Genomic DNA, 20,727 nt, shown 5'->3' on the forward strand with positions numbered 1-20,727 from the left:
TGACCACAATGGACTTACGACCTCACTTCTGCCGTGGTCCTTAAACAAGTCATCCATGGATATTAAGTGTGTGCAATCACGTGATCACCATTCACACTTTTACTTCTCCATTGACCCGGCTTTCAAAGCCATTATTATCATAAATGCCTGCCAATTATAGAGCATCTGGATCTCAATTACGTGACCATGGAGATGCTGTGAGGACCAGTTGTAAAGTTACTTTTTAACACTGTCATAATCTTGAATGGCCACTAAGCAGGACAGTTGTGAGGGCTACTTGTGTAAGCTTCAGTTCTACATCTACACATACAAAATTTGCATAATGGCTACAGTGCAAAATTCTATGTCTTAAAGTTTGGGTAAATATAATATGTGGACAGAGAGGGCATCCTTCTTCTCCTAACAAAAATACAGACTATTGGGCAGATTTCTCAATAAGAGGAAATGAAAGAAAAGCACATTTTATTTTATTCTTCTACACTGGACTGATTATCAGTTTTTAAAAACATTATCTGATGTATAGCTCAAATGATTTTAAAAAACATGTTTGATAGGTTTGCATTTTTCTTGTTTTTTTTCTTTTTTACTACTGTGCCTCTGATTAATTGAGTAATCCTTTTTCTATTTTTCTTATCTTCAAAATGAGGGATCATATAAAATATACATGATGTAAAATATATACAGCAAACTTAGCAATTAAATTCTTTAAGCTTCGTAATTAAGATTATTTTACTTGAATGTTGTATTTCCAAAAGCATAGAATAAAAGCTAAAGACTTTGCATCCAGTAGATAAGGCAGAAAATCATGCTTGAGTTTCACATATGCTTTTTGTAAAATAATGGGCTTTAAATAGCTTTCATATAAGACATATGATTATTTGGTAATATTTTTATTTGTACAGAAACTAAACTTTAGTTACAATAATTTCAAAATAGTATCTTCATTTTCACTATATCAAGGTTATAAAGTAAAAAAATTTCAAGTTGTCAAAAGACTTTTGTAAAAAAAAAAATCACATAAAAGTTGTTTGTTTATCAATATTTTTTAAAAAGGATGTTTAATATAATCATTTTCTCATCCCAGAGAATTGCTTGAGTGTTTCCTGGATGCTTCCAGAGTGGAAGAAGCCACCACCTTTTCATCCACTGCAGCCACGTTCATTGAAGAAAATGCACCAAGTAGATATAAGGATTTATTTTCAATAATGGTAATTTTCAATAATGGTAATTTTTGGAAATGTAACAAATAACTTAAATTTTCCCCTTGATGCTACCAGAATGCTAGAAAAGTTGCAGGTATGAAAGAATGAGTAATGAATGCACCTTGCTTTATAGCCTTCTAATGGGTAGTTTATGACGCATAATAAAAAAAATGAGAAGGATATATTGAAGTAGGCAGCAAAAAATGAAATAAAAATGTAAGAAGAAAAAGATAAACTGTTAGATTTATAGCCTGTCTTTCCTTCTCCTTTCTCAAGGAGAAGCTCTATTTTTTTTCCACAGTTATTCTATAGGCTGATAGGTAAAGGGTTTGACTGGGAGCATCAAGGCCATGTTCCACTCTATCCTCAGCCATGGAAAATAATGCTAAATATACAACCTAAGCAAGAGGGGCCTGAGGTTATCCAGTTACCTATAAATTGTATAGAGTAATAGAACTTACAGTATTTCAGAATTCCTTTGTGAATTCTGAATGGTATCGGGTTTCCTGCTTGAGCAGGAGGTTGGACTAGAAGACCTCCAAGGTCCCTTCCAACTCTGTTATTCTGTTAATTTGGTCCTGTCCTGCACTAAACTGCATAACCGTTTTGGGGGAAAGTGAAATTGAAAGCAGTTAATCTAGTTACATCCTTGTATAATGCAACTTTTTACGGGAAAAAATATGGGTAGTAAATCGATGATTCATTATGGAAAAGAATGTGTGTTATACCAAATATTTTGGGTGGGAGGAACAAATAAACAAAGAAAAAAACAAAACAAATAGGACCTTAAAAAGAAAAAGGTGCATTAAAAAAGACTAATACATATACACATATTATCCCTCTAGTTGAATGCTGATTAATATGTTACCACGATATTAGTTTCCTTGTGAAACTGGCCCAAATAATTTGAAACTACTGAACTACTAATTCTATCTATATACTACATTTATAACAAAGTAGTTAACAGGAAGAACAATAATAATAAAAAATAGGATTAAAATTCCAAAACCCTCTTTTAAACCATTGTTATTGTAATCAACTTTTAGAAAATTTACCACTGCTTCTTAATTATCCCACATAGTCCCATGAATTAATCCTGGATTAAATATCCACATCAATTACTTAATACAATCTGTTATCAATTGGTGTCTGATTTAATGCAATAAGTCCTATCTCCAAAGCCAATCTTCCCAAAAAAAGTCTATATGATTTTTTCCCAGTTAAATGTGATAAATCCATTCCCCAATCTTCTTGAATCTATTTAGAAAAGACCAATGTATCACTTATCCACTGAGATAGTTTTCTGCTGTTGTATAAGAGTGCAGGCTTGAACTTCAGAGTGGTATACAGAGTCGGTGCTGTTATTTCTAAGTCTGGGTCCATATTTTCCAGGAATCTACTGCTTTGAAATCACAGTCGTTTCGTGAGTTTAATTTATTTACAGTCATTTGCCTCTGAATGTTTTCCACAGCCTTTGTAATTTCATCAAACTTTTTTAAAAAAAGCTTTCAGCTCGCATGTCATCGAACAGTCATTTTTTGAATATCAACCTCCTTTCTCGATGTAAAAAGACAAAAAGCAGGGAAGATATTTTCTGTACATTAAGATCCAAGATTAAAAGAAAGATTAAGGAAGTTAAACTCCAAAATTTTGGCAATTGATAAAATACAAAATCTTTGTAATCCAATAAAATGTAAATCAAGTAAAAGCACTTTCACTATCTAAGGACATATCATGTTCCTTACAGAGAAGTAAAGATTATTCAAAATAACAACATACATCAAAAGGAAAAAGCAGAGGGTTAAATTAGCATTCAACCAGCTGGTCAACTTTTAAATTTAAAAAGCACAGTAATACAGAGGATTCAAAAGGTGAAATTAAAATCCAAGCATGCTTGAGAAAACAAGCTGCCAAGAGAAAGATAAATGCCCAGTGGCTTTCTGGTCGCTCCCAAAGAGAACTGGAATCTTCAAGATTCCACTTCACAGGTGGATGCACAGCTGTCCAAAAGCCATCTTGGGTCATTCCTAAGTGCTCCTATTCAAATCCAGGGAGCAGCACTGCCAAAGAATCAGCTTGGGCAGTAAAATCAGCATATTGTTGTCAGGAAAAGGAAGAGTTCCTATTGTTCAACAGCCATCTTGAGGAAGAGCTTTTGGTGTTTTGCATTTTAACTGTTTTTGAATAAAATAAAAATTGATAAAAAAGAAAATGAGAAGAATGTGTTACAGATAGTTTGATGGTGCATATTTATATTGTTTGGTGACCTACGTAGTTTCACTCAAGGAATCATTTTACCCATAGGAAGATTTTTTTCCTGTTTAGATTGAAATATAATTGTTTTCTACTTTAAGAATCTATAATGAACATTCAAATCTGGTTTTTAAAATTGAGATATAAAGCTTATAATGAAAATACCAGGGATTCACATTGAATTTCAATGTTGGAAATTCTTATCATTTTCTTGTTTTCTATAAACTATGATGACATAGTTATTGTAACTGTTTATAGGTGCGTAACAAACTAGTGGAAGTTTCAGATATAGAAGATAAACTTGAAAGTTCTCTTAGTTTGAATATCATATATAAAATTCAAACAATCAAAGGGTAAGTACCAGCTTTTACTCATGTAATTCTTTGGTATTTATATCTAAAGGTAGACTGGTATCTTGGAAATCATAAGTAAAAGTAAACGCATAATTGAATTTATTGATCTGTTAGAATTACATCCTGTTTTAAGGTCTCAAGGCAGCATAGATGGCATTTTTTCTTCCTATCTTTTACCCCTCATATATCCTAAACTGAATTTTTAATGTTTTATTTAAAAAAAAAATCCTCTAATAACTGAGCAATGTACAGAAATATCTCAGCATAAGCAGAGTCCATATATACATAAATCATTCATAATACAATAATAAAAAATAAGAATAAAATGGACACCTTCTTTCCTTGCTAAGAATCAAAGTCATTGTATATTTTCAGAGTGATGTGCATATTTCAGTCTAGGAACTGTTACTTGGGAGTCCTATCTTCTGACCCAAACCTCTCTCATTTCCTGTGGGAGCAAGAACTTATGCAGATCTGCTCCTAATTATTTGACAAGATGAATTTCATTTAGGCATAGAAGTCCCATGGATGGATGGATGGATGGACAGATGGATAGAGATGGATGCATAGAGATAGATGCATAGAGATAGATAGAAAATTTGAAAATATTAATTGTCTACTAATAAAATATTTTCAGGCAATTAGATAAAAATCAGATTCTAGAAGATGCTCCTACAGATTTGAATAACATATTTGAACTTTTGAAAGGATCTAAAAAGCAAGTAAACCATAATGAAAGGTGAGTTTCATATTTAGCAACATTCTGGAAATATTTAAAAAATATCTGTATTTATTATTTACATTGTATCCAGATCTAAAATATAAAATTGATATATTTACTTTGTTCAGATATAATCTTAAAGCAGTATTTATTTTAATGTTTGGTGAATAATGAGCTATTTGGCCAAATCATAAGTGTGTAAAAACTAATATTAGAAATATTTGCCTTTATGCATCTTTGATCAATTTGGCCATTGCGCGTGTGATAGGCCCATCCACCCGCCTTTTTAGGATAGTTTGTGTGTGTGTGTGTGTGTGTACACACACACACACACACACAGGGAGAGAGAAATTTTTGTAGAAATATTTTTTTGATGTAATTGTTTTATTTTTCTTCCTGGGAACCTGTACTATGGTGGTGATGTCTGTTGTTTGCCTTTTTAAATGTAAAATGTGTATTTGCAGGTTTATAGTATATATTGCTCACATTGTTTTGCATGTGTACATTTTTGTGTTCCAAAGGGTTTATTTGAGGTGCATGAGTGTTCATGGAACTGGTTTTTTTAGAAAATTGAAGATTTATGCTTTGTTGTATGGTTGAGTATTTCTGCTTCCCAGTGCAGGATTTTTGTTTTTGTTTGTTTTACTGTTTTATGATTGTTTTATACTTCCTGGTTTTACTGTGAACCACCAAGAGTTGTTTAAGATGGGCAGCCATGCATTTTTTAAAGATAGATAAATACTCTTCAAATTCAAGGACATCAAGAACTGTGCAAAAGATCCATTCGTTCATGAGAAAGTGGGGGGAACTACAATTTGAATAACTGTGGGTGTAAGATACTTTCACCTTTTGCACTGGCAGTGGGCTGTTAGCTGTTTGATTAGGATTCATTTATCTCTGCCATAGAGACTCTTATCTAGATGTCTGTGAGATTTCTGTCAAGGTTGTAGCCCAGGAAATGAGTTTAACGATGTAAAGTCAAAAGGTCTTTACTATCGAGTCTTGATAAAGAGCCTGACAATTTAATTGCCTGTTCCTGCTTCAGCTACTGCAGGAAAAGAGTCATTACCTAGATCAGTGTTTCTCACCCTCAGCAACTTTAAATTGTTCAACACCCCCCATCCCCCCAGAATTCTGGCTGGAGAATTCTGGGAGTTGAAGTCCACATGTCTTAAATGTCTGTGGAGATTCTCAGTAATCCAGGTCATGGTTGTCCCAAAGGTACTTTTTCAAGAAGCAACTGGACTTTCTGGGTTTTTTTTGAAGACATTTAGGTTCTCATCCAAGAAGCTTCTTCAGTACATTGGGGAAACAAAACAACCACTTCATAAATTCATGGCACAACATAGGAGAACAAACTCACTAGAACTAGATTCAGCAATCCATTTGCAATTTGCAATCCATGGCATAGGGCCGGGTTATCTACGGGACCACCTACTGCTACCGAATACCTCTCACCGACCCGTGCGCTCTCATAGAGAGGGACTCCTCAGGGTGCCGTCAGCGAGGCAATGTCGTCTGGCGGCGCCCAGGGGAAGGGCCTTCTCTGTGGGGGCTCCCACCCTCTGGAACGAACTACCCCCAGGACTTCGTCAGCTTCCGGACCTTCGGACCTTCCGCCGCGAGCTTAAAACATACTTATTTAATTGCGCAGGACTGAGCTAGATTTTAATTTACGGGTTTTAAATTGGGTTTTATTTTCATATTTTTAATTTAGGCTTTTAGAATAAGTTTTTTAATTGTTTTTAGACTGTATTTATCTATTTTTAAATGCCTGTAAACCGCCCTGAGTCCTTCGGGAGATAGGGCGGTATATAAATTTAAATAATAAATAAATAAATAAATAATTAAAAGACAAAGGCCACTCTTTTGAAGACAGCGAAGTCCACATTTTGGACAGAGAGAACCATTGGTTTGAAAGAAGGGTCAAAGAGAACATCTATGTCAAAGTTGAACAGCCCTTTCTCAACAGAGGGGGAGGAATACAACATCATCTATCTCCAGTCTACAACACAGTCCTTTCAGCAGTTCCAAGAAAGCTCCACACCCATTTGCACCACCCTGATGACACAGATAAACCTCCAGGTGGCCTTAACAACTCCCTAAAAGAATGCAAATGACCAGCTGTTTGCAAGGAGTATAAGCCCTTCCATTCCCACCATCCAGTCAGCTGAAAAAGCTTCTTGGATGAGAAGTGAAATATCTTCAAAGAAAAACCAGAAAGTCCAGTTGCCTCTTGAAAAGCACACAGGTCACGTCTTAAAGTTGCTGAGGGTGAGAAACACTCAATGCCTACTGGCTGTCTGGCACTTTCATTGATTGTCAAAATTACTGTCCAGTGCTTCACTCCAGTATCAAAACTAAGTGGCTATCCAGATGAACCAGCAACCTTAGATGATGGACAAAGTAGCCGAGCACATGGGACAGAATCAATTATTACAGGAAAGCCTCTCCGAGTAGGACTCAGACTGACCTGGCCACCACGGTTGGTTCAGCTGCACACAAGGACCATCCTGTGTTGAATAGTCTCTTCCCTGCTTAACAAATATGGGAACCCAAGTAAATTTAATGCCTTCTGTTCTCAGTGTGAACTATTTATCTTCCTGATACCAAATGACTTCCCCTCAGACTAAATGATAATTCCTGTATATTTATCGCATAAATCGACTCCTTGTTGTGGTTCTGATTTAGCCCCTTTCCTAACACAGTCTTCCAAACATTCTGAAATATGTTCATGATTGAATGAGATTTGCCTCTTTCAAATAATGAGCACCATAGAGAAAAATACTCACAAACACAATTGCTGTTTCATGCCATAAATATTAGGGAAAGGCTGATGGAAGAACAAAGCTTTATTCCCCCCTCCCCCCCCGATGTTCCATATCAGGGCAGCTAATCCTTCTCTCTGTAGAGGGAGTTACTTTTAGCAAGATTGTAGTTGCCAGCGTGAAATTATGGAACTACCGGTATTTATTTAAAACTAAAATTTTGGGAGAAGAAGAAGATAGGATTCCTTTTTTCCCCTTTCTCTCAGTTTTGTAACACTTGTCTTAGTTGCTGTGACAGCTTGACATGCTATTTAGCAAGAGAAAAAGACAGGTAGATAGATGATTGTTCCAACTTTCTAACTGATTTTTTTTTTAAATCTATCAGATTTAATTTATATTACTGTTCCCTGTACTTGTATCTTACAATAAACTAACTGGGATACTAAATTTATTTATTTATTTATTTATTATTTAAATTTCTATACCGCCCTTCTCCCGAAGGACTCAGGGCGGTTCACAGCCAGATAAAAATACACAATAATATTACAATATAAATACAATTAAAATACAATTAAAAAACTTATTCAATTGGCCGAGATTAAAAATTTAAGATAAATAATAAAAACCCATTAAAAACCCATAAATTTAAAAACTAACCCAGTCCTGCGCAGATGAATAAGTGAGTTTTAAGCTCGCGACGAAAGGTTCGGAGGTCCGGAAGTTGACGGAGTCCTGGGGGGAGTTCGTTCCAGAGGGCGGGAGCCCCCACAGAGAAGGCCCTTCCCCTGGGCGTCGCCAGACGACACTGTCGTTCCGATGGCACCCTGAGGAGTCCCTCTCTGTGAGAGCGCACGGGTCGGTGAGAGGTATTCGGTAGCAGTAGGCGGTCCCGTAAATTTGCAGCCATTCTATTTTTCTGTTCATAACTCAGTTGAAATCACTTCTTAGTCATCATGGTAATTGTTAGTCTTTACTATGTAAAAGTCGCTGTTACTTGCTAGTTTTATTCTGATTCTGATTCTGGTTTTGTTTTGTTTTTTACTTTTGCAGAATTTCTTTGCTGCTGGAACTGGCACGACTTTCCTTGAGATTAAATTGTATAAATATTGCAGTGGTATGTTTAAAAGAGTTGAAGAATTATAAAATTCACGTGAGTGTTAAGAAATCCTACCTTGAATTATATTGCCATGAAGCATCATCACAAAAGATTGCTGGATTTTGTTTTGTTTTTGTTTTTGTATATAAATGCATTTTTGACAGAAAGGTGCCATATAAACAAAATAAGCAAATTTAAAAAATCTTTCCAAAATTACTTAGTTAAAAGATAACAATGATCAAAGACCAGGAAAAGCATTATTCCCTCGAAGCACGGTTGTTCTCTTAAAACAATAACTAGAAATAGAATGTAGAGGAATGTATTATTGAAAACACAAAGAAATCACATTATATATGTCCATAATAATAGGAAGTTATATTACAGCTTATCTGGCTGTGTGTGTTACTTTTAGCTGGATGAATAAGATTTTTAAAATTTTATTGGGATATGCAAATCTTTTTAAAGAGTGGTTTGGAATGTGCATGTGAATTCCAAGTGAATATTTTTGATAAACCTTAAAATAATTAAACTGCCATTTCCCCTCAAGTGCTTAAAAAGGACCTCATAAGTCCCACCTGTTTTGAAGGATATGAATTCTCTAATAAATGTTGTTAAGTTTGTGCCGGTGCTTTGGAACCACTCCAATATTATATTCGCAATAGTCACATTATAAATAAACTGACACATTTTCAAATAATGAAATATTTGGGAGGTTTTCCCTGGATAAGTACGTTCATTTTGGGGGGGCAACATTTTCAGAAGTGGCTTGCCCTTGCTTTTTCCTAGGGCAGAGAAAGAGTGGCTGGCTGGAAGAAGCCTAATGATATTAACTTCTAATAGGCTTGCATGGAATTTCCCATGAGTAAGGTAATTTTCTAGAATTCGTATGTTGATGATGACCTATGAATATCTCATCATAGATAACCCTAAGTCGATACATTTTAGTTATACTTTGTTGGGAAAAAAACCCATCACGGTATAGATTGATGAATCAATCCAGAGATTTCTTGGTTTTTCTTGGTTTTGATTTTATTATTGTTGTGAGCTATCCAGCATTGTGTTTTACCAGATGAGCAGTCATATAAGTCAATAAATAAATAAATATCATGGTATACCAAAAAATAAAAACCACAACCCAAACAAGAAACTGAACTCCAAAACCATAACCAAAGCACATTACAGCTCAATGTTATATGTTAACTAGGCCTATACAATATCTACAAAGGGAAAATCTGATTGTTCCTGATTATTTGTGTTTTTTAATTATGCTTATATTAATAGGATCCAGGAAGAGAAATTGAATTAGATTGCTTGGAATGTGACTGCGAAGTACAAACACTTGGGCCTAAAATTGAAACTTATGCTAAAAGTGTTGTTGAGGTATGTTTATTCCTGAATTAATACTATTCTTTAAACACACACTTTCAACTTTAGATTTGTAATTTCAATGTCTGTCTCTCTTGAATTTAAAGGAATTAGAAAGCATGAGAATGATCTCTTAATTCAGGGATCCATTGTTTATGCAGGTCATAAATTGTGCTTCCAAGATATGGCTACCAATAAAAAGGCACAAACTATAAAAATGAAAAAAAAAATGAATAGTATTAACAGATCAGTCAGTGTGCTATCCCAATTCTGAGGGGGCTTTCTGATTATGTTCATTAAACCATTGCTTCCATTATAATTGCAAACCGAATTTTGTTCCTACAGGCTCAGTTAGAAGTTATACAGAAACTTGATTTAATTTTGAACCGTGCAATTCGGCTGAGAGATCCTAATATTATTCAGGCAGTATGTACTACCCAGTGGAATACCTGTTTACCACTGTTGCAACACAATTTGCAACATCATATACGAAAACCCCTGTTAGCAATTGCTGAAGTGCTAGAGAAGATTGACAGGTAAATCGGTCTTGGTCTACCTTCCATTTTGTTTTTGATAGCAGGATTTCTTTTAGCTTAATAGATTTAATGATGTATAGGATATCATCCTGATGTCAGGAAATTTTGAAAAAAATTATAGGAATGGTACATTACAAGCCATCATAACAGAATTGTGAACCTGTCTGCTCCTTTTTATACCAAAAGAATCAAGGTGGAGCTGTTTTGAGACTTTTTCCTCAACTTTGTCCCTTTCCCAAGACTGAGCTGTCATTTATTTTCCCTCAATAGCTCCTGTATATCTCCAAACCACTAATTCAAATTAACATATAATTGATACTAAAATTATGTAACAATCAATAACATGGCGAAAGATAGGATCAATTCCTGAAGAAATGCATTCCATCATCTGGGGACATGCCAGAAAGAAGGCCTTCTGACCATAGAAGGTTGTTCAGAAAGGTCTTTTCTGCATCTTTCCAGACAGTTTGTAATAGAAGAGGCTTCCTTCAGATAAGTCCTAGGCCCGTAAGTCTTTAAATAACTGTTTAAAAGCCAACACCTGATACAGCAATACCAATGAGGTATCACCTGGCAGATATTCTAATAAATGCACCCTGTGATAACTGTGCTTTATGCTGGTTAACAGCTTAACAGCCTAACTGACACTTTTCAAGTGATAGAAAAAACATTGCAGTAGTGATGACAGGATATAGCCAAGGTGAGAAATAACTAATGGCAAATCAGCTGATTCAGGAAAGATTGTAGCTGGCAAATTGTGAATCAAACGAGTATCAAGATGCGCAGTGTTCACTATTGCAAACTCTAATATTCTAAGTCTTATTATTCGCCAAAAGCATCCTTTATCTTGTCCGGGTCTAATTTAAACTTGTTCTCCCTCATCTAGCATGTTAGCAATATTCAGGGGAATCAATTGTTTTGTTGGAGGTAGGTGGAAAGAAGAAGTAAACCTGGTGTCATTGCCATGAGATCCAAAACTCGTTCCTCCAACAGTTTCATATAGGTACTAAATGTATGACAGATAGGATGAAAACCTTGTAAGACATCAACCCCCAACCTTTTGGGCACCGGGGACTGGTTCTGTGGAGAGAGGTTTTTCCACGGCCGAGAGTGGATGTGGTTTTGCATGCTTCCTGCATCCTGCGGATGGGGTTTCTCTTGTTTGCTGGCATGCCATGACCCAGTGCCGATCCATGGACCAGGGGTTGGGGATCCCTACTGTAGGATACTATCAGGTCGCAGAATAGGTATCAGGAGTTCCTCAGCACCACTTTCTGGTTTTAATCAAACAGGTAGGACCAATGCCCAAAGATTATTCATTGGTTGGTGGTAATTAAAACCACTGAGAAGTCCAGGACAACTAGCAGAGCCACACTTTCCCCATCCTTTTCTCAGAATAGGTTCAGAGTAGGTAGGAAAAAAATAATATATCAGATTAACCAAAACAATAAAACCCCAGTTGAAATGATCCAAGTAATTAGTATCATTTAGGTGTGTTTTGAACTGCAAGGGGTCTCACTGCCTGGTCATCTTTCCTATAATTAGCCTGTTTGAGACTAGCCTAATTCACCTTTAAATAACAGTTACAGTATAAGTTAAACAATGTAGGTGGATCTTTGAAGACCTGTGAATCACTATTCTTAAAAAGCAATTACTATATAAGCCAACACCAGCTAATGAACTGGCAGCTGTGATTTCACATTGTTGTGTGTCATAATAGTAAATCTAACTGTAATACATAAGTATTGCATAAGGAGAAAAATTTTACAGAATATCTTAATGTGTGTAATTGATATTAGTTATAATTACTTCCTAGCATGTTGATTTTGTTGCGTTGTCAAGTTCATATGGAAATTGCTCGTATTGAAGAAAAATCAGACAGAGTAGAGACCGCAATGAAACATCTAGAGAAGGCCATCAACCTTGATAACAATGGACAGTACCATGAATACCTCAAAATGGCTTTCCATCGGCTTAGCTTAAATACCATGCTGTATAAGTCATTGGAACGTCTAGAAGACCAAGCAAGTTTGATGATTGAACAGGTATATATATTGGATATATTACAGCAGGATGTATTAGAGCATGAATACAATTAGAAAAAGCGGGACTGCATATGTCTTGAAAAGTTTCAAGGTGTTGGACTTCTCCTCCCCTTCAGTTCTTACACATTGTAATTACTATGATAAGAGAGAAAATCAATGCACATATATTGTTGGGGAACCAATAAATGCCACCTTTCTTCCTCTTGTTTGCCACAGAAATGCCATGTAAGAAAAAGAGGGTAGAGAAGTGGTTGCTTCCTCCTCATTTTGTTGCTTTCCAGGAGCCAACAGTGACATATTGCAGCAAAGGATCAAAGCTTGTTGTCTTTCCACATGACAACATGATGAAGGGGAAAAATACCGTAGCTTGGAGGGAACATAGCTAATTGGGATGGGGTCCTGAACAGAATAAATCTTCTTCATTGATCATCACATTTTCTTGAATTTTTACCAGTATAATTAGTTCCTTTTCTCTCTAGGCTAAAAAAGGAACCGAAAATGACAGTGTGAGGAAAAAACGCTCTCTGTTGGTGAATGCTGGCCTTGCACTAGCACCAGAGGCTTTTCAGGTTGTTCTTGATAGTGAAAACGAGGCTAAAGGTAATTCAAGTGTTCAGTGTTGGCAAAACTAAAATATTCCATCCCCCCTTTGACTAACCGATTTGGATGCAATGATCCCTTATTGCAATTAGAAAAATTAAATAATTTCCATGTCTGGTGATTAATTTTTGAGAAAGCTCCATTAATAGTGATTTCTCCTTCCCTTAATAACCCATGGCAGCTTCTCACATCTCAATTTGAACAGCACACGTGATACTTATGAGAACAGGAACCATTTTCCTGCCTCTGGTCTTCACTTCTGGTGGAGTTATTTTACTACTGAACAGACCAGTTATAGTTAAAAGTAAACATCAAAGTAATAAATCACATTTTCATTAGGTGTACTTTTTTCCTTCACAGTCATGAACTTAATTTGAGACTTAATTTAAGATCCTTATGGGCAAAAAGTATTTTCAAAATATTCCACATAAATTGTTTATGGTGGTTCAATGCTGCAGAAAAACTCTTCCCTCAAGCCATAAGAAATTCACAGCTTTTCTGCAAACATTTTGTAGACTTTCTCTATAAATTAGAGAAGAGTTTTAATTAAAGAAAGCTGGTAAAAATGTAGATTTGGAAGACTTGAAAAGTTGTTGCTTTAAATATTTGTACCACTTAGCAGAGGATTGCTTGACTTCTGAAATACATCCATGTTTTGTGTATGTAAGTGTATGCCAACATTTCAGTGTTTTGTGGTTACAAAAACATCTTGTCCTTTGAATTGTTTATTATTTACTTATTTGATTTTATTTCTATGGCTGACACTCTTACTAAAGTGACTCTGGGCAGTGTACAAAATTGAGGAATTAAAGCAATATAAATAACTATAAAAACTTAACCACCTAATCTAAACAAAAAATAAATAGCATTTTGTTACAACAAACCACCTGGGCCTCACTAACTTTTTAGCTCTCATCCCTGGGCAGGTAGCCAGGTTTGAAGTGCTATCTAAAAGTCAAGAAAGTTTAAGACTTATTTTCAGAGAATGAGAGTAGGGAAATGGTTAAAATCCGTTCCTGTCACCTTAGTTCCCTTGTGCAAATTGTTTAAGGAAAAATGAAGCACGTATCTGATCGCCTAGTTATTATTATGTTCTTGTGTTTCCCTATCTTTGAATATCTCCCATTTTCTAAACTGTTGACCTGAAACAAAAAAAGTAGAAAGTAATTCCATTACTAATAGTTTAGGCTTGCTAAAACTTTTTAAAAGAGGTTAAGGAATGGAATTTCTGTGATATAAGGATTTGGGGGATAATGGCAGACCAGGTTCGTTGTACATCTTTTTAGTTCGGGTTTTCCAGGGTTAGAGAGATCAATAGCAAAGTAGAGATTGTGGCTTTAGCAGACAGAACTCAAACCCAGATTTTAAAAGATTATGAACATTGGAAGGGAATCTCCATTTCTGAACTCTTTCACTGAGAAGCTTTGCTCTTGGCAACCTGTCTGCAAAAAACATGATCTCTACTTTGGCATTGATCTCCCTGAGTCCCTGGGCATGTAGTTGTCTTAACAACCCCCTCACTATGTATTAACATTTATGGAATGTAGGAATAAACGTGTAACACTGATATTTCCAATAGCAGCTACAGGTAGTCCTCAACTTACAACCACAATTTAGCCCAAAATTTATGTTGTCAAGTGAGACGGTTGCTAAGTGAGCTTTTTATGACCTTTCTTTGCCATAGTTGCTAAGTGAATCACTGCAGTTATTAAGTTAGTAATATGCTTATAAAATGAACCTGGCTTCCCCATTGACTTTGCTTGTCAGAAGGTCGCAAAAGATGATCACATGACCCCAGGACATTGCAATTGCCATAAATACGAGTCAGTTGCCACACACATCTGAATTTTGATTATATGACCATAGAGGTGTTGCAATGGTTGTAAGTGTGAAAAACTGTCATAAGTCCCTTTTTAAGGACTACCTGTACTGTACTGTAGTTTCTATAGAACTTTTATTTACTAATCCTTGTCAAAAACCTCAACTAATTATTGTGAAATAATTGTAGTAGCAATACCGTGAATCTGATCCAAACTATATTAAATTTTCTTTCTTCCTATTTAGTTCCCCCAAGTAAACATAAAGATCAAATTAGTTATCTCTCTGCAAAAGCAGAGCACCACGCTAAAAATGTAGGGAAAGCAGATGGACATTTGAAGAGACTAGGCCATGAAAATGAAAAAGAAAGGTAATTACGGTTGTAGACAAATATTCAAAAATAAGCTATTTTGTTTTGTTTCTTAAAAACTATTTTATCCTGATAAAACTATACCCTAGTGTCCACAATTTCTCTCAATTTAAAAATCACTAGAGTGTCAATAATTATTGTTCCTGGTTTTTTGATATTTTGGAAAGTTGTAATGTTGGAAAGAGATTGTGTACAGGGACTCGGAATACTGAGCAGAGGTATTGGAAAGGGAGCAGAAATGGGACCAAATCTATTGTATGCGGAGAAGTCAACAAAAGAAAGATCAATAGACTGGATTCAGCTGTGTCACAGATCCGCCACTCTCATCCCCATCCCTCTCTAAATATGAGTTCAGAGGAGGAGAGTGAGTTTGAGTCTGCTGAGGAAAACATGGAGCCGAGTATTGGTCAGGATCGGAGCTCAGAGAATGCTAACCTGATGGAGCAGCCTCAGTTGGGTCAATTGGACAAGTGACGGGCTGAGACAGGCAAACTGCATTTGCAGCAAGTTAGCCAGAAGGCTCCAGGCTAGGACCGGGAACAGCTGCCGCTTGTTAGCAGTAAGGAGGAGGTGGAGTCCACATCTCTTCTTGATCCAAGGGCAGATAGAGCAGAGAGAAGACAGGCACAACACAGGTCAGGTAGACTACTTATGAGGAGGCAACCTTGCCTCTCATGGAGGCCTGCAACAGCATTGTCTACTTAACCCCACCCTGAGAACTTGAATGTTGCTGGCGCAACATGCCCAGTTCTGTGCCTAGGGTGCTTGTGTCTTGTATTATGGCCTGTTTGACTCCTGGCCTACTTTCTTGGACTTCATGTGTGCCCATTAGATTCAGTTCCCCAGTGACTCTTGCTGTATTGAGCTTGGAATCTGCACCTGTGCAACAGGGGTACTTTCCAAGGACCTATTTGAGGGGTTTGAATAAACACCTGTAGAACTCTTGCCATATTGGGGTAGGGGAGAAATGGGGCAGCACAGGGGGAAATGCAGAGAAAAAATTCCCCAGTGATTGTCTATGGCAGATGCAGTTACATAGTGGCTCAGATCAGTGTCTGACTATACAATTCTAAGCTTCCTTCCTTTCTTCACATGACGGAAATAATAGAGTAATAAACACAGCCCACCCATGCTATCCTTTGCACACAGACACACAAATGCAAAATATGAAGGCAAAGCAGAAACTTACAGAAGTATATTTATTACCCAGATACCACCTCTGTCCCCTAATGGTGAAGGGATTGTGGGGGGAGGGGGGAATTCAACACATTATTTAAGAGTTGTATGTTTATATTCATTATCCTCTTAAAATAAAATGAATTTTTATTTTAAATCGTTGCTACAGAATCCGCCTATGGTCAGAAATAGCAAAAACAGCCCGGAAGCAAAGCGTGTGGGATGTTTGTAGGGCTGCATGTAGGTTTTGTCTCTTGTATGATGATAATCAAGTGATAAAGGTATCAAAACGCAAAAAATGTAAGTCTTGGTACTTGTATGTAACATAATTTCATAATCAAGGCAAATAAACTCTTTTTTTCTTTATAGACGCTAGGAAGTGTTCAAATGCACTTAACTAATTGTGCTGTAGATCCTTATGTTAAGGTCATGAAGATCTATGCAGCAGTAAGACACAAAAAGAGCTGGCGTTATTTTTTCATTTTTTTTGAAGTTATTCATTTACTAGACTGACATGCATGACCTTTCCCTGACTATTTTTTAAAATCATCACTTGAAAATGTTGATGTAATGCTATTAATTACAGTCATTAGTTTGTTGTTGCTATAAAGGAAAATGAAATTTTTAATGCCACTGCTAAAAGTGCTTCTTCTTTTAGTCAATGGGATGTTGAAGATTAATAATTTAGTTTGGATGTCAGAAACTTAGATTGCCTTAGAATAGCATTGCTAATATGATCAGGACTACAAAATTCCACATGAATATTAGATTGCAGTGAAGAGATACAATATAGGAAACTTTCTGTGCTCATCTAATTGTTGTTGGACTTGCTTTTACCCTATTAGCATGTTTTCATTGAAGATGAGATCTGAACAAAATGTTGCAATGCAAGTAGTCCTCAACTTATGAACATTTTTGAACCTAAAAAATTCTGTTGTTAAGTGTGACATTTGTTAAGTGAGTTTTATGACCTTTCTTGCACAATTGTTAAGTGAATCACTGCAGTTGTCAAATTAGTAACATGGTTATAAAGTGAATCTGGGTTCCCCCTTGACTTTGCTTGTGACCTTAGGTCACAAAAGGGGATCACATGATCTCAGGACACTGCAACCGTCATAAATATGAGTCAGTTGCCAAGCATCTGAATTCTGATCACATGGACATGGCAATGCTGCAACAGTCCTAAGTGTGAAAAATGATCATAATTCACTTTTTTCAGTTCTGTTGTAACTTCAGATGGTCACTAAATGAACTGTTGTAAGTCAAGGACTACCTGTATAGCATTACCACCCTAACCAACAAAACAGTGCTTTTTTTTAAATTCTAAGTTAGCCAATCTTTCACAAAGAATTTCTAAATCGTTTCACTAAATGATCACACAAAAAATTGTTAAATTAATGCATTTTATGTGTCTTTTAGTGATGAAGAAGAAAGGTAGTATAACTGCAACATCTGATGAGCCTGAAGGAAATGTATTAAGAGAGTCACCGGTGCCTACTAAAGTATTTTCATTAGAAAGAGATCTACTTAGAACCTTAGCGGAAGTAAGATGTATTAATGCAGAGGTTAGTAAATTATGCAACTATGAGATAGTTTTAAAATCTTTTTGTGCATTTGTTACAAGATACTGATCTTCATTACTCTAGCTCAGGGGTGTCAAATTCAAGGCCCGGGAGCTGGAGCTGGACCTCAGGGTGCTTAGATCTGGCCCATGGAGCCACCCTGGAAACAGCGAATGGTTGGCCCGTGGTGCCTTTGCCAGTGAAAATGAAGCTTGGGACGGCCGCGTGACGCTCTCCCAGGCCCCGTTTTTGGCCACAACGGTCTCCTGTAGCCCTCTGCCAGCGAAAACAGAGCTCCATGGCCGAAAACTGAGATCAGAAGCCCATTTTTGCTGGCAGCCACCACAGGTGCCCCCGACATGAGTAATGTCAAGCTGGCCATGCCCACCCTGACCACGCCCACCAAGGTCAAACACAACCCTGATGTAGCTTTCAATGAAATCTAGTTTGACATCCCTGTTCTGACTTGTATGTTTATGTTTTTATTTTTATAGTTATAATGTACACTGAAGAGGGCATTTAATTTCGTTGTACCATGTGCAGTGACAATAAACTAAAATATAATAAAATAAACTTCTGTGGGGCAAGGTTGAGGGAGAGAAGGGGACAGGAGAGGCCGATCATAACTACTCAGTAATTTTCAAGCTGTAAGTGTCGATTTATCAAGCCCAATCACATAGTTTCATAGCGGAGCACGGGTATTCAGCTAGTCCATTATATTTGAATGAAGCCTATATTATGACTAAATAAGAATTGTAGTCTTTGTTTCTTTATATAAAGTGCAATAGAAGCTTAATTTCAGCTGTATCCTCCAATGCATTATGTATGAATAATTCAAATGCTAGGGAAAAAATACTGAGATATAAAAGCTCTTATACAGACTGCATAGTAATGGAACTTGCATTCTACAGATATTGGTATATTGGTATATAACTCCAGTTTGGACTAGTGGTTAAGGCACAGGGCTAGAAAGCAACAGGCCATGAGTTCAAGTGTCACTATGGCCATGAAAACTAGCTAGGTGACCTTGGTCCACTCACACACTCTCAGTCCAATTCACCTCACAGGGCTGTTGTGAAGAAAATAGGAGGAGGAAGGTGTGTTTGGATATATTGGTCACCTTGACTTCTTTGTAAAAATAATGACAGAATAAAAATAAATGAATAAACTCCCCACATTGTCTGTTGTTGGTCACACTCAATTGGACTTCTAAGAGCTGGTGTAGCAAAATAGGAATCCTGATACTTCTGTTTTTTACACTGGAAAAGTTTTTTCCTTGTATGCATAACATATAAAATCTTATGATATTAACTTTTTAATTTTCCTACAGTCAGTTTGAAAAACATGATCCCCATGAAACAGTAGTTAAGGAAAATTAAAAAATCCAGCTGATATAATTCCTTTATTTTAAAACTACATGCATAGAGGAGATGAACATTATAGCCATATTTATTTTTACTATTGGCCAGAGTTTCTCAGAGGCCCTTTCCCCATAAAAAGCAGCCATATGTAAACAAGCTAGAGCAGGGGCGTCAAACTAGATTTCATTGAAAGCTGCATCACGGTTCTGTTTGACCTTGGTGGGCGTGGCCGGCTTGACATTACTTATGTCTGGGGCAGCTGTGGTGGCTGCCAGCAAAAACGGGCTCCTGATCTCAGTTTTCGGCCATGACGGCCTCCTGCAGCTCTCTGCCAGCGAAAACAGAGCTCCATTTTCGCTGGCAGAGGGCTGCAGGAGGCCATTGCAGCTGAAAACTGAGATCGGGAGCCTGTTTTTGCTGGCAGCCACCACAGCTGCCCCCGACATGAGTATAATAGACTAGCTGAATACCTGTGCTCTGCTACAAAACTATGTGATCGGGCTTGATAAATCGACACTTACAGCTTGAAAATTAATGAGTAGTTATGATCGGCCTCTCCTGTCCCCTTCTCTCCCTCAGCCTAGCCCCACAGAAGTTTAGTTTAGTTTATTGTCATTCCATGTGGTACATCAAAATTAAATGCCGTCGTCAGTTTACATTATAACTATAAAAATAAAAACGCAAACATACATCCTTTACATTCTATATAATTGAAATTGAAAACCTGAAAGCCTCCCCTATCCTGTCCCCTTCTCTCCCTCAGCCTTGCCTCACTGAAGCCAGGATCAGAATGAATACTGCTGGGAGCTAAGTTAAAATTAATCATGGAAGCTTTTTTTCCCTACCAGTATGAGCAATGAAATTAAACATCCGGCTTTAGCTTTGCTATGTCACCTGTGCATAATAAGAAAACATAAGAATAAAAATAGTCAATCATAGTGTCTACCACGAAGAACTTTATGCAGTTTTGATCTTTTTATATCCGTGCCTTTAGTTGTTTTTTTCTCCTGGTGTCTATATTTAGGCTACAATTCAGTTATTAAGAACAGAAGGTGTCAAGCTCAATGATTATCCTGTCGTCCCCATAGAAGCAAATACACACATTTCAGGATACTCTCAACATTCAACACGAACTGGAAGAGAATCAGATTGGAATGTATACAGGTTGTTTTGAAGTACTATTATCTGCTATGGTGTTTTTTTTTAAATGCTTTCAAAGAACTAATCTGTTAAAGTTAGACTTAGTTTTATATATACAGATAGTTTTCAATTTATAAGTTTGTTTAGTGACTGCGCAAAGTTACAATGGCACTGAAAAAAATAACTTATGACCATTTTTCAACATGACGGTTGTAGAGTTCCCATGCCATCAAAATTCAGATGCTTGGGAATTGGTTCATATTTATGACTGCTGCTGTGTCCTAGGATCATGTAATCACTTTTGTAACCTAAGTCAAAGCAAACACTTAACAACCAGGTTACTAACTTAACCACTGCAATG

At 36.6% G+C, this 20,727-nt stretch overlaps 1 protein-coding gene across 1 annotated transcript in view; it reads left to right on the forward strand.

Moving 5' to 3' along the window:
* The window catches only part of CFAP46 (cilia and flagella associated protein 46), a 105,939-nt gene that overhangs the window by 4,987 nt on the left and 80,225 nt on the right, over positions 1-20,727 (forward strand). The window contains 12 exon segments of the mRNA XM_058188085.1: positions 1,085-1,208; positions 3,714-3,808; positions 4,446-4,547; positions 8,348-8,447; positions 9,675-9,773; positions 10,104-10,294; positions 12,111-12,339; positions 12,819-12,939; positions 15,004-15,127; positions 16,473-16,603; positions 17,723-17,868; positions 20,251-20,390. Of these exon segments, the coding sequence (XP_058044068.1) occupies positions 1,085-1,208; positions 3,714-3,808; positions 4,446-4,547; positions 8,348-8,447; positions 9,675-9,773; positions 10,104-10,294; positions 12,111-12,339; positions 12,819-12,939; positions 15,004-15,127; positions 16,473-16,603; positions 17,723-17,868; positions 20,251-20,390 (1,602 nt within the window).

The sequence above is a fragment of the Ahaetulla prasina genome, chromosome 6 (genome assembly GCF_028640845.1).
Source record: "Ahaetulla prasina isolate Xishuangbanna chromosome 6, ASM2864084v1, whole genome shotgun sequence".
Lineage (NCBI taxonomy): Eukaryota > Metazoa > Chordata > Lepidosauria > Squamata > Colubridae > Ahaetulla > Ahaetulla prasina.